Consider the following 12,846-nt stretch of genomic DNA (forward strand, 5'->3'; position numbering starts at 1 on the left):
TCCAATGAACTGTCATCAACAACTCTCTGCGGTAGGGAATTCCACAGGTTAACAACTCTCGGAGTGAAGAAGTTTCTTCTCATCTCAGTCCTAGATGGCTTACCACTTATCCTTAGACTGTGTCCCCTGGTTCTGGACTTCCCCAACATCGGGAACATTCTTCCTGCATCTAACCTGTCCAGTCTCATCAGAATTTTATATGTTTCTATGAGATCCCCTCTCATCCTTCTAAACTCCAGTGAATACAGGCCCAGCCAATCCAGTCGCTCCTCATATGTCAGTCCTGCCATCCCGGGAATCAGTCTGGTGAACCTTTGCTGCACTTGCTTCCTTTTTCAGATTAGGAGACCAAAACTGAACACAATATTCCAGATGAGGCCTCACCAATGCCCTGTACAACTGCAATAAGACCTCCCTGCTCCTATACCCATATCCCCTAGCTATGAAGGCCAACATACCATTTGCCTTCTTCACCGTCTGCTGTACCTGCATGTCAAACTTCAATGACTGATCTACCATGACACCCAGATCTCGTTGCACCTCCCCTTTTCCTAATCTGTCACCATTCAGATAATATTCTGCTTTCGTGTTTTTGCCACCAAAGTGGATAACCTCACACTTATCCACATTATACTGCATCTGCCATGCATTTGCCCACTCACCTAACCTGTCCAAGTCACCCTGCAGCCTCTTAGCATCCTCCTCACAGCTCACACCGCCACCCAGCTTAGTGTCATCTGCAAACTTTGAGATATTACATTCAATTCCTTCATCTAAATCATTAATGTATATTGTAAATATCTGGAGTCCCAGCACTGAGCCCTGCGGCACCCCATTGGTCATTGTCTGCCATTCTGTAAAGGACCCGTTGATCCCGACTCTCTGCTTCCTGTCTGCCAAACAGTTCTCTATCCACATCAGTACATTACCCCCAATACCATGTGCTTTGATTTTGTACACCAATCTCTTGGGTGGGACCTTGTCAAAAGCCTTTTGAAAGTCCAAATACACCAATTCCACTGGTTTTCCCTTGTTTCCCACTACTAGTTACATCCTCAAGAAATTCCAGAAGGTTTGTCAAACATGATTTCCCTTTCATAAATCCATGCTGACTTGGACCGATCCTGTCACTGTTTTGCAAATGTGCTGCTATTTCATCTTTAATAATTGATTCCCCACTACTGATGTCAGGCTAACCGGTCTATAATTACCAATTTTCTCTCTCCCTCCTTTTTTAAAAAAAAGTGGTGTTACATTAGCTCCCCTCCAGTCCATAGGAACTGATCCAGAGTTGATAGACTGTTGGAAAATGATCACCAATGCATCCACTATTTCTAGGGCCACTTCCTTAAATACTCTGAGATGCAGACTATCGGGCCCCAGTGATTTATCGGCCTTCAATCCCATCAATTTCCCTAACACAATTTCCCACCTAGTAAGGATTTCCTTCAGTTCCTCCTTCTCACTAGGTCCCCTAATATTTCCGGAAGGTTATTTGTGTCTTCCTTTGTGAAGACAGAACCAAAGTATTTGTTCAACTGGTCTGCCATTTCTTTGTTCCCCATTAAAAATTCACCTGAATCTGACTGCAAGGGACCTACGTTTGTTTTCACTAATCTTTTTCTCTTCACATATCTAAAGAAGCTTTTGCAGTCAGTTTTTATGTTCCCAGCAAGCTTCCTCTCATACTCTATTTTCCCCCTCCTAATTAAACCCTTTGTCCTCCTCTGCTGTATTACAAAATTCTCCCAGTCCTCAGGTTTGCTGCTTTTTCTGGCTAATTTATATGCCTCTTCCTTGGATTTAACACTATCCTTAATTTCCCTTGTTAGCCACGGTTGAGCCACCTTCCCCGTTTTATTTTTACTCCAGACAGGGATGTACAATTGTTGAAGTTCATCCATGTGATCTTTAAATGTTTGCCATTGCCAATCCACCGTCAACCCTCTAATTATCATTTGCCAGTCTATTCTAGCCAATTCATGTCTCATACCATCAAAGTTACCTTTCCTTAAGTTCAGGGACCCTAGTCTCTGAATTAACTGTGTCACTCTCCATCTTAATAAAGAATTGTACCATATTATGGTCACTCTTCCCCAAGGGGCCTTGCACAACAAGATTGCTAATTAGTCTTTTCTCATTACACATCACCCAGTCTAGGATGGCCAGCCCTCTAGTTGGATCCTCAACATAGTGGTCTAGAAAATCATTCCGAATACACTCCAGGAAATCCTCCTCCACCGTATTGCTACCAGTCCAATCTATATGTATATTAAAGTCGCCCATGATAACTGCTGTACCTTTATTGCACGCATCCCTAATTTCTTGTTTGATGCTGTCCCCAACCTCACTACTACTGTTTGGTGGTCTGTACACAACTCCCACTAGCGTTTTCGTTTTCTGCCTTTTGGTATTCCGCAGCTCCACCCATACAGATTCCACATCATCCAAGCTAATGTCCTTCCTTACTATTGGGTTAATTTCCTCTTTACCCAGCAATGCTACCCCATCTCCTTTTCCTTTCTTTCTATCCTTCCTGAATGTTGAATACCCCTGGATGTTGAGTTTCCAGCCTTGGACACCCTGGAGCCATGTCTCCGTGATGCCAATTATATCATATTCATTAATTGCTGCCTGTGCAGTTAATTCGTCCACCTTATTACGAATACTCCTCGCACTGAGGCACAGAGCCTTCAGGCTTGTCTTTTTAACACACTTTGCCCCTTTAGAATTTTACTGTCATGTGGCCCTTTTTGATTTTCACCTTGGGTTTCTCTGCCTTCCACTTTTACTTTTCTCCGCAGGACAATATGTCAAGGAATGTAGCATTTAGAAGTCTCAGTCTATGAAACAATGACATACCTAGGGGGAAAAATTGCCCCGCGCCCGGTTTGCGGTGCATAATTTGAATTATATGATAGTTTCGCGGCGCGGCGGGAAATGACGCCATCAGCGTGCGTGTGCCGCAAACTATTTTCTGCTCCAAGCCCTGGGGGCAATTTCGGGGGTGGGTGCTCTGGCCTCCGCGCCCATGCGTTAATGCATCTGCACCCCATTAGCGCCTCCCACAGGCGCTAATGGGCCTTTCACAGAGGGGAAATTTCGGCCCCTTAATGTCTTAAACAAGCCCCAAACTACATAGAAAACAAGTAAAATGGGACATATCAGGTTTCAAGGTTTTCAGAAGCAATCTATAAGGAGAATTGTACAAAATTTTATGTTAGCTCAATAGAACAAAATCTAAGCCTGCATATAATTGAAGAGGACTTACTGTGATTGAAAGGCTGTATTAGAGGGAGCAGTATGGGCGGCCCAGCCCAGCCCGGCCCAGCCCAGCCCGGCCCGGAAATCGGCGCGGTCGTGGCCTGGAAGACCATCAGCAGACCGGGGCCATCAGAGGGAGCAGTGTGCGGCAGCGTACCACTGGAGGAGGGCAACAGCTGCGAAGTCAGGTCGCTGACTGCGGTGTGGGCAGTCACAGCAGGAGAGATGAAGAAGCGGCAGAGTTTGCAGCAGGAAGTGACCGGGGCCCAGGAGAGGAGTGAGTCTGGGGCCCAGAAGAGGCGAGGGCCCGGGCAGCACGGGCCAGCCCACACTGCTATACGTGTGCGCGCTCGGTCCGTACACCAGAGCTGGTCTCGTTGTCTGGGGTAATCCTTGCCACTGGACCAAGACCTAGCTCTGTCAAGCCCGCGTGGTGGCTGGTGTGCAATGGCCACCACACGTTAAAAAAAAATCCAAGCACAAGCATCTTCCACCCTCCAAGATGTAGTTCGGGATCTGGAATATTAGGCCCTTCATTGAAACACTGTCAACTCATTCCTTTTTTGGCGTGGAAGCAAGTCATCCTCGCATTGAGGGACTACCTATGATGATAAGTTGTTGCCCTCAATCCAATAAAATATAACAGCCTGGAAAACACACTGAACAATATTATTGTAGGAACACAACACGTTCTTATCAATTTCCTTTACCTACTTTAAGTGTTCTTACTACAATATTGTTGAGCATAATTTTCAGACTCATTTGAAATAGCTACAAAGCTTTAATAAAATGTATCAGCTAAAAAATTCAGTGACCGATCTACCTAGCCTAGAAATATACAATAATCACATGAAGTTGTATCAAATTTGATTTCATTTCCAGAATTAATTTATTATATTGGATGTACAATGTACTTCCCTTATAATATACAGCCATTTAAAATATGTACTACACAACAGTTCTGTACAAATCTCATGATCTCATGGGAGATAGCTGACATCCATCACTATCTCCGCCCACCAAGCACCCAACCCCCATGATGCCCACACCAGTAAAAAAAATTTTTATGGGAAGCAAAATAATGTTGGTTCCACAAACTCTGACTATATGCTGTAAATGACATCATAAGCTGTAATGTGTTTCAAGGATATAGCTTGTGGTTTACATCTGAACCACTATGTATTATGGCCTTGCAACACACGCCATTCAATTACTTATCTAATATATAATACCAGTATCATTCAAATGTCCAGCCCTCTCCAAAACTTAAAAAAGCCAGCCCCATAAATCATTTTTACAACCATTTTGATCACAATACTGCTGTTCCTGTATTAGTCAAACAAAGACAAAAACAGGACGCAGCGAAAGCAATAAAACACACTTAGATACACATAAGTTATTCAGCAAAACAACCTTTTCCTCGAACATGAAAATCCTATGGTATCATTGTATGATATAGATATATTTACTATGCAATATTCTACCGGTTTCTTCAGGCATAGCAGCAGTTGACTTCAATTCAGTCACGTCAGCTACAGATATACAGTTCCATTAAATGGGCCTCCGATCCATCTAGACATACGGCCCGTACTTCGGTGCCCACTCATTTACAGCATGGGCTTTGCTGCAGCTGAGAAGTGAAACTCTGTTACTGGATATTCCTCCAGATAGTTCAAGAATGGCAGTCGGAGATCATATGACTGCAGAAGCTCCCCGAGACAAAACAGGCTGTGTTATTGCAGGCTGTTAATATTAATAGAACTTCCTCCCCCATCCTGCTCCTCGATGAATATGAGCATCTTCAGGGCATCTGACTGAAGACCACATTTTCAGCCCAAAGCAGATACAGGCTGCAAGACATATTAATGACGGACACAGGGAATGTATTCAGTGTCATCATACAGGACAAAGAAGCATTCTAGGCAGAGGAGATCCCGCTCTAGTTGGCTGGACATTAATTTCTTTGATCAACATTCTTGTGTACAATTCTAGTTATTCCAAGCCACTTGATTTGTGCAGCATATTGATGAGTCTGCACAAAGCTCCATGGATTAGTAGAATATAAACTGTGCGACCACTTGGGAAATGAGGAATATCTGTCCTCCCAAAAATATTGGCATAGGTCATGATGCCCCTCTCCTATTCCAAATTCTGGTGTTCCCCTTGATATTCCCCTCAACTATTTATGCATACTTGTGCCCGTAATATTTTTTAAACACTGGATTCTAAGAACTCCCCCTATAGGAAGGGCACCATCTGGTGCGATACTAAACTAATCAGACTAGAGGCTGTCAACTTTGATTACTGGTCCCTGCTGCATTTTCTGACCAAAGCTGGGAAGCCATTTGAAGCAAAACAACTCCCCTCAGCATTCTTGGACTAGGAAGGGGGAAAGCAGCAGAGTTTCCTGTTTGTCGCTATCAAGTGAAAATGGTGGCAAATGTATTACATGGTTGCAAATTGAGAATACAATTAGGCACAGCTACAATGACTTCCATGGGAAATAGCTTTCTGCCATTTACTATTCAGGCTGGATTTTCAGTTTTTTAGATTTCGGGGCATTAATCGCGGCGGAGTGTAGAATTTTGTGCCTGAAAGTAGTTTGCATTTTTTTCTGGAAATTTCGGCAAAAGAGTCATCTGGAGGAGTGTTGGCATGAGCCAAAACTTTCAGCATTAAAGGAGGTGGCCATTTTGTGCATGCGCATTGAATTTTTTTTTTTCTTTTTCGATCGCAAACACTAATGCAGGACGCGGCACCTTCCTGCGCGCATGCACATAAAAACCAACCCACTTCAGCTACTTCTACTGAGATGGAGGATCAGGAGGGAAGGCAGCGTGCCAGGCGCTTCAGCCATGAGGCAAGTGAGGCCTTAGTTCATACAGTGGAGAGACAGTGGATCTCACTCCATCTTGCTGGGGGAGCCAGACCATTGCCTCCTGTGTTTAAGAGAATATGGAGGGAAATAGCGCACAGGAGGTGTACTGTGCCCAGGACTGGCACACATTGCCGCAAAAAGGTCAACGACCTTATGAGGGTCGTCAGGGTGAGTACCATTTGCATCTATGTATAACTCCATAACTTCTAACATTAATTTCACATACTATGTGAAGTTTGTCATGCATATGGTCCCTCTCAACACTCTGTGGGATAGCTATCACAATGTATAAAAAAGGTGAATGCTTACTTCAGCACCCATTGGCTTTTAATGATCCATGCACATTAACTCTATCATTCACATCGTCCCTCGCAATACACTCCAACTGCTATGTCTTTCTGAAAGATCACTTTCAGCCCCCATGTTAGATGCCTCAAACCTGCGAACAAATACTGACGAAGCACATGCAACATCCAAACAGATTGAATGGAAGTAGCAATAACATTCACACAGTATCACCTATTGTACTCTGACAGGCATATGTGCCACAACAGCAGAGAAACCCTGTCTGAACTGCTATACTCATAATAAATAGTGAGACTGAGTACTGTGTGTAACGAGCAAGTGTGACCTTAGCTCCTTTATTAAGGTTCCAGAGTGCAGGTACCTCGTGGGTGGCCTGCTTATATACTGTGCTCCCTAGGGATGCTCGAATCCCTTGGGACTCCAACAGGTGGGCCCTCTGGTGGTCAGGTGTAATGCAAGTTATAAAGGGTTAAATACATAACATGAACCCTTCCTATTTTTCTCTTTGCTGTCCAAACACTTCCATAAATGGGATAAGAACCAATCCCGTTCATGGATGTGGAGGAGAGGGTCTCGGCCCTAATCGGAGTCCCAGCTCGGGCAGTTGCCGGGGGCGATGCTGAGCCCCCTTCGGGTAGTGACAGTATGTAAATAGAGCTCATGATTCAAGATGCTGCATTGAGAGATATTATGGAGTTGCGGTAGCGCTTCAAATGAACACGTGCAATGCCACCTTCCTCATGTCACCCTGTCCCCTCCCCTGCTGCTAACCACTCCTCTGTTGTTTTCTACTTCCAGATGACCAACCAGAGGCGCCGAATCCCTCGAGGGAGGCCACCACATCAGGACATGGTGGAGACCACGAGGGAGGGAAGGAGATTGCTCCTGCGGAACATCACAGCCCACTAATTGCCCCATCGGGACTAAGTTCATTTGCGCAAAACGCTGACTTCTCAGGGTTATGAGGAGTTGGAGGCTCCTGGTCCCAGTGGCGTACAGTGCCGGGGTGGAATCTCGCAGGCCAGCTGTCCGGAGGGTGAGTCGGCAAAGTTGCTCTGTTCAAAGACAGGCAGACGTGGAACTGGACCTGATGGAAATGGACAGGGAAACCACAGGAATGCACCGTGAGCTGATGGATGCATTAGGATGGATCCCAGCAAGCATCGATAAGCTCAATGAGTGTTGCGGAGGCAGTGTCGCAGATTGTCGTTGCGAGTTGTGAGTCCAGCGAGGCCATTGTTGCCCACACACGGAGGCTGGTGGCCTCCAGCAGTGACAGTAGAGTTCCAGAGTTTGTGGCGTGTGCCATTTATGCCGCAAACTCGGGCACATCACAGGCACAAGCTTTGCTGCAGCTTGAGCAAGTGATGCAGTCCATGTCTGCCTCCATACTATTTACATTCCCCACTGTCTAATGGGGAAGTGACGGTGCCAAAGCAGGCCAGCAAGGTGTGGGGAGACATCGTGCTCCAGTTGCTAAGGCCCAGCCCTGTCGCAGAGTCAGGTAGGGAACATACCATGCATGGAGGTGTCATTCCTTAGGATGACAGCATTCCAGATCCACCACTCACTCGCCAACCATGCTCCATATACGGTTGACACCCCAGCCACCTGTGACGCCGATGATGAGGCGGCCCAGTTCAAAGCCAGGTCTTCCAGGCCAAGAGCTGGTCCAGGCTGTCTTGAGAAGGCATCTGCATTGTCTGGCCCCCCCCAAAACAACAGCCCTCTAGCAGCCTTGCTGTATGCCCTGAGGACTCAGTGAGGAGGAGCAGCAAGTATAGGAGGGAGTTGAAGGGCAGGGGGAGGAAATGTCTAGCAAAGATCCATTAAGGGCTGGCAACGCTTCATTGCCAGTAATGTCTGCACCTGTGTGTTAAGTCACTTTTTGTTCCCTGCAGGAAGCAGTCTTGTGGGAAATCACTTTTTGTTCACTGCAGGGAGCAGTATTGTGTTAATTTACATAGTATTTAAGGATTATATAGTTTGGGACTTTTGGGTTGTTTGGAGGGGGTGCGGGGGGAGAAATTGTTAATGTTGGATCTTGATAAACATGTTTGTTTGACCTTTGCCATTGGTGTCTTGTGTCTCATTGCAGAATCAAATGTAGAATAGCCTGCATGGTGGCATAGGGTAGTGAGTCAAAGCTGCAACCCCATCTTCCCCCTTCAACCAAACCAATCAATGATGAGCTGCCGACATAAGGCTCTTGCTGCGGCCACATCTCCGCGCTGCCTCCCCTGTGGGTTGTAGTGGATGCGCAATGGGTTCCTCGCCAGGCTCCTCTTCTTCGTCCTCCTGAGATGGTCCTGCAATTCCCATTGGCAATGCCTGTCTCCTCATGATGGCTAAGTTGTGTAGCATGCAGCAGATGACAATGAACTCGGAGGCTGCCTCCAGAGCAGTCCAGGTACGGAAGCATAGCTTCAGCACGCCAACTGTCTGTTCGATGATACTGTAGGCGGTTACATCACTCTCATTATAGCGCTGCTTGTCTTCTGTGTTAGGGTTCTGGAGGTCATGAGCCAGGTGGCCAGGCCATATCCTTTGTCCCTGATCAGCCAGCTCTGACCTGCAAAATGAAAGCATCATGTGTGCTCCCTGGATAGTGGACATTGTTATGTAATGATGTGTGTATCGTCCCAGTACCTTAAATGTAATGTAAGTACTATGCCACACCACAGAGGGCGCTGCGGTGGGAAACCCTGGTAGTGCCTGTAACAAGGACTATATAAGGGTGGCCACCACACCTAGGAGGCACTCTGGAGCTGAACAATAAAGGGCGAAGGTCACAGCAGTTAGACTTACACCAGACCGTGTGGAGTCAGTGATTTGTGTGCTACATACACCACATTGGCAACGAGGAAGCGGACGAACTCCACGCAACCATGGCTACTCTGGGCTCGCTAAAGGATTTTACCGTGGGCAATGATTGGGAGGCCTTTACGGAAAGGCTCGAGTACTACTTCACAGCAAATGACCTGACGGAGGATACATACGCAATGAGAGAGAAGCGTAAGGCGACATTGCTCTCCAGTTGTGGAGATGAGGTTTACTGTCTCGTCAGGAATTTGCTGGCACCTGGGAGCACCAGGGACAAGTCATACGAGGAGCTGACTGAACTCATTCGTGACCAGTTGAAACCGAAGGAGAGCATCCTCATGGCCAGATACAAATTTTACCATCACTGCAAACCTGAGGGCCAGGATGTCACCAAATATGCTGCGGACCTCAGGAGACTCGCGGCGCCGTGTGATTTTGGGGCACACCTTGATGAGGCTTTGCGGGATGTTTTCATTATGGGGATTGGCCACGAGGGCCTCCTTCACAAGCTGCTGGCCACGGAATCCACAGTCACTCTGACAAAGGCCATCGCCATCAGCCGGGCACATATGACCTCGACTTGCAGCACCAAGCAAATAATCCACACAGTCTCGAACCCGACAGGCACTGTCCACAGGATAGCGCCCACCACGGACAAAACTGCAGAACGTGGCTCTGCCCGGGGCAGAGAGCACGGACCTCGGGATCCTGGAGCTCAGAGTCCGCTGAGGGGGGCCAATCAAGCAGCACCATGCTGGCGTTGTGGAGGAAGCCATGGGGCTCACCGGTGCAGGTTTGCAGAGTACACGTGCAATACCTGCCACGTTAAAGGCCACCTTCAGCGTATGTGTAAAAGAGATCAGACTCACCATGTGGCTGAGGAGATGGGGGATGATCCACTGTTCAGTGAGGAGCAGGTAGAAGAAGATGATGTGCTTGGACTGTATACGTGCACCGACGATTCGCCCCAGTGATAAGGGAAGTAAGAATCAACGGAGTCCCAGTGAGTATGGAAGTGGACACAGGCTCGGGTCCGTCGTTGATGAGTCGGAGAACTTTTGATAAACTGTGGATTAACCCAGCTGCACGACCCAAGCTGGTCCCGGTCACGGCGAAACTGCGTACCTACACCAGGGAACTAATACCTGTTCTCGGCAGAGCGATGGTGCAGGTATCCCACGCGGACGAGACGCATGCTTTACCTCTGTGGGTCATTGCAGGCGATGGGCCGACACTCCTCGGCCGGAGGTGGATGGGGACGGTCCGTGGGAGCTGGGAAGACTTCACCACTCCACAGGCTGCTGCTCCCCAGGGTGCTGCCGTGCCCCGGGTCCCCAGAGAGCAGCGCCGACCGAGCTGGAGCTGCAGCCTCAATCCACCCACAGGCAAGTCCCAGGCCCGGACCTCACACAGAGACCCTGCAGCCTCAGCCCCCACAGGCAAGCAGCCCTGCACAGAGGGGCCTAGTGGGGGGGGAGTGAGCTGGCGGGGCGTTGCGGGCGGGGTGCTGAAGGATCCAGGGGCCGGCGGTCGTTGGGCGGGCCCCCCCCGAGGAGCTGGTAGCGTCGGGCGGCCATGGCAGCCGCGGGGGAGGCGGCAAGTGCGGCCGCTGGAGAGGCCACGATGGCCGCAGGAGAGGCGACAGGTCAGGTGGCAGCGGAGGCTGCGACGGCGGAGGGCATTCGGAGCGGCAGAGAAGAAGAAGAAGGCGGCGGCATCGTGTCAGAGCTGCAGAGCATCAAAGATGGCGGCGCCCAAGGAGAAGCCTCGTGGAATCCTCCTGCATCAAAGATGGCGCCTTAAAGAAGAAATGCACCCGGGAGTCTTAAAAGGGCCTTACAAAGAGGTGGTCCCCACAAAGGACTTCTGTTAGGCAGAGCGAATCTAAAATGAGCAATGTTAATGTGAGATAGTGAATTTATAATAAGAATTACCTTTTTTATGTTGAATGGCCAATGTATTTGTGTAAAATAATGGATGAAGTACAATTAATGATAACGGCTAACAAGGAAACCAAGGTTCCGCTACCAGTTAATGTACCAGATAATATGGACCATACTAACGCACTGTCTATGCCCACCTGCCTTCCGTTGGACAAGCGTGATGTTATGTAATGATGTGTGTATCGTTGTCCTGCGTCCAGGTTGGGGGGGGGGGAAGGTGATGTTATGTAATGATGTGTGTATCATCCCAGTACCTTAAATGTAATGTAAGTACTATGCCACACCACAGAAGGCGCTGCGGTGGGAAACCCTGGTAGTGCCTGTAACAAGGACTATATAAGGGTGACCACCACACCTGGGAGGCACTCTGGAGCTGAACAATAAAGGACGAAGGTCACAGCAGTTAGACTCACACCAGACCGTGTGGAGTCAGTGATTTGTGTGCTACATACACCACAGACATTGACTGTAAGGATGCGCTGTGTGATCGCAGACCAGTTGTACGTTTAGGGAGTGGTATCCCTTTCTGTTTCTGTAGACCTCTGCATTATGTGATGGTGCTTACGAGGTGGCATGTGTACAGTCAATGGCACCTTGAACCTTGGGGAAGCCTGTAAATTGTCTAAAACCTAGATCATTGGGAACTTTATGAAGTCCATTCTGCAGGCATACAGAGCCCTTGAAACCTGGAGAATGCAGCAATGTGCAGCATGCTGAGAGATGCTGCATATGTCCCCTGCAGCTGCCTGGAAGGAGCCGGAGGCATAGAAAGCCATCGCCACAGTCATCTTCACCTCGACGGGCAGCGCAGTCCTGTTGTTGCTGGTAGACTGTAGGTCTGCCTGTATGAATTGGCATATCTCTGTCAGCACTTCTTTTTATTAGTGCAGCCTTCTAACGCACTGTGCATCAGAGATGTGGAGGTATGAGCAATGTTCCCTGCAAACCCATGGGGGTAAGGCCTCCTCCCCAAACATCTGCAACCTCTTTGAATCTGGGGCCCAATATGGCCAAGAACCCTTCTTCCAGCTTGAAGACGTCTGCCAATAGCAACCAACATGATACGCGGGTGAACTAGTATTGCCCCTATTGAAATCTCTCACTGACCTTGTAAGCAAAGTGTCATGGGTTATTAAATTGCCGTTTGCAACTCGCGGCCTCACGCAGTGTTCTGTGCGCAATCGTAGCAGTCACTGACAACTGCAATATAAGATCCTCCAGCCTCCGTTTAATTATGCCACCAGTAATGCCTGCTGCACCCTGGGACTGCCTGTTATTTTCAGGCGTTTCCTGGGGCGGGCGTTAAATGAGGCGTTAGGGCCGAATGTTTCTTTCGGGGCGCTAGCGCAGCCTTGCACGACGATTTAAGTCATACTGACAGAGAAAACGAAGGGCGGGGTGATAAGTTTTTGCGCTGCCGCAAAACCATTTGCAAAACTTCCGGCTGGACGCTAACTCCTGGACGCCCTGTTTCACACCCAGAAACATCACTTACCTCCCTGCCTGGGCGCAAAACAAGGCACAAAAGAGCAGAAAATCCAACCCCAAGAATTGCCACTTGTAGGAGGTATTGAAGGACAGCTGGTGCCTGTGGAACTGTGACCTATTTAACCTTAACACAGTACATGGTAT

General features: G+C 48.2%; 1 protein-coding gene across 13 annotated transcripts in view; it reads right to left on the minus strand.

The window, feature by feature from the left end:
* Positions 1 to 12,846, minus strand: part of ablim2 (actin binding LIM protein family, member 2) — a 743,081-nt gene that overhangs the window by 628,553 nt on the left and 101,682 nt on the right. For 10 of the 13 annotated variants that reach the window (XM_070871382.1, XM_070871389.1, XM_070871388.1 and 7 more), the window contains exon 1: positions 4,734 to 4,792. The exons of 2 other annotated variants lie outside the window; for them this stretch is intronic. In XM_070871382.1, coding sequence (XP_070727483.1) covers positions 4,734 to 4,764 — 31 coding nt within the window. In that variant the 5' untranslated portion in view covers positions 4,765 to 4,792. Of the gene's footprint in view, positions 1 to 4,733; positions 4,816 to 12,846 lie in introns of those variants that run through there. One more of the 13 variants, XM_070871379.1, reaches the window with a different exon arrangement.

This window comes from Pristiophorus japonicus, chromosome 2 (assembly GCF_044704955.1).
Source record: "Pristiophorus japonicus isolate sPriJap1 chromosome 2, sPriJap1.hap1, whole genome shotgun sequence".
NCBI classification, from domain to species: Eukaryota; Metazoa; Chordata; class Chondrichthyes; family Pristiophoridae; genus Pristiophorus; species Pristiophorus japonicus.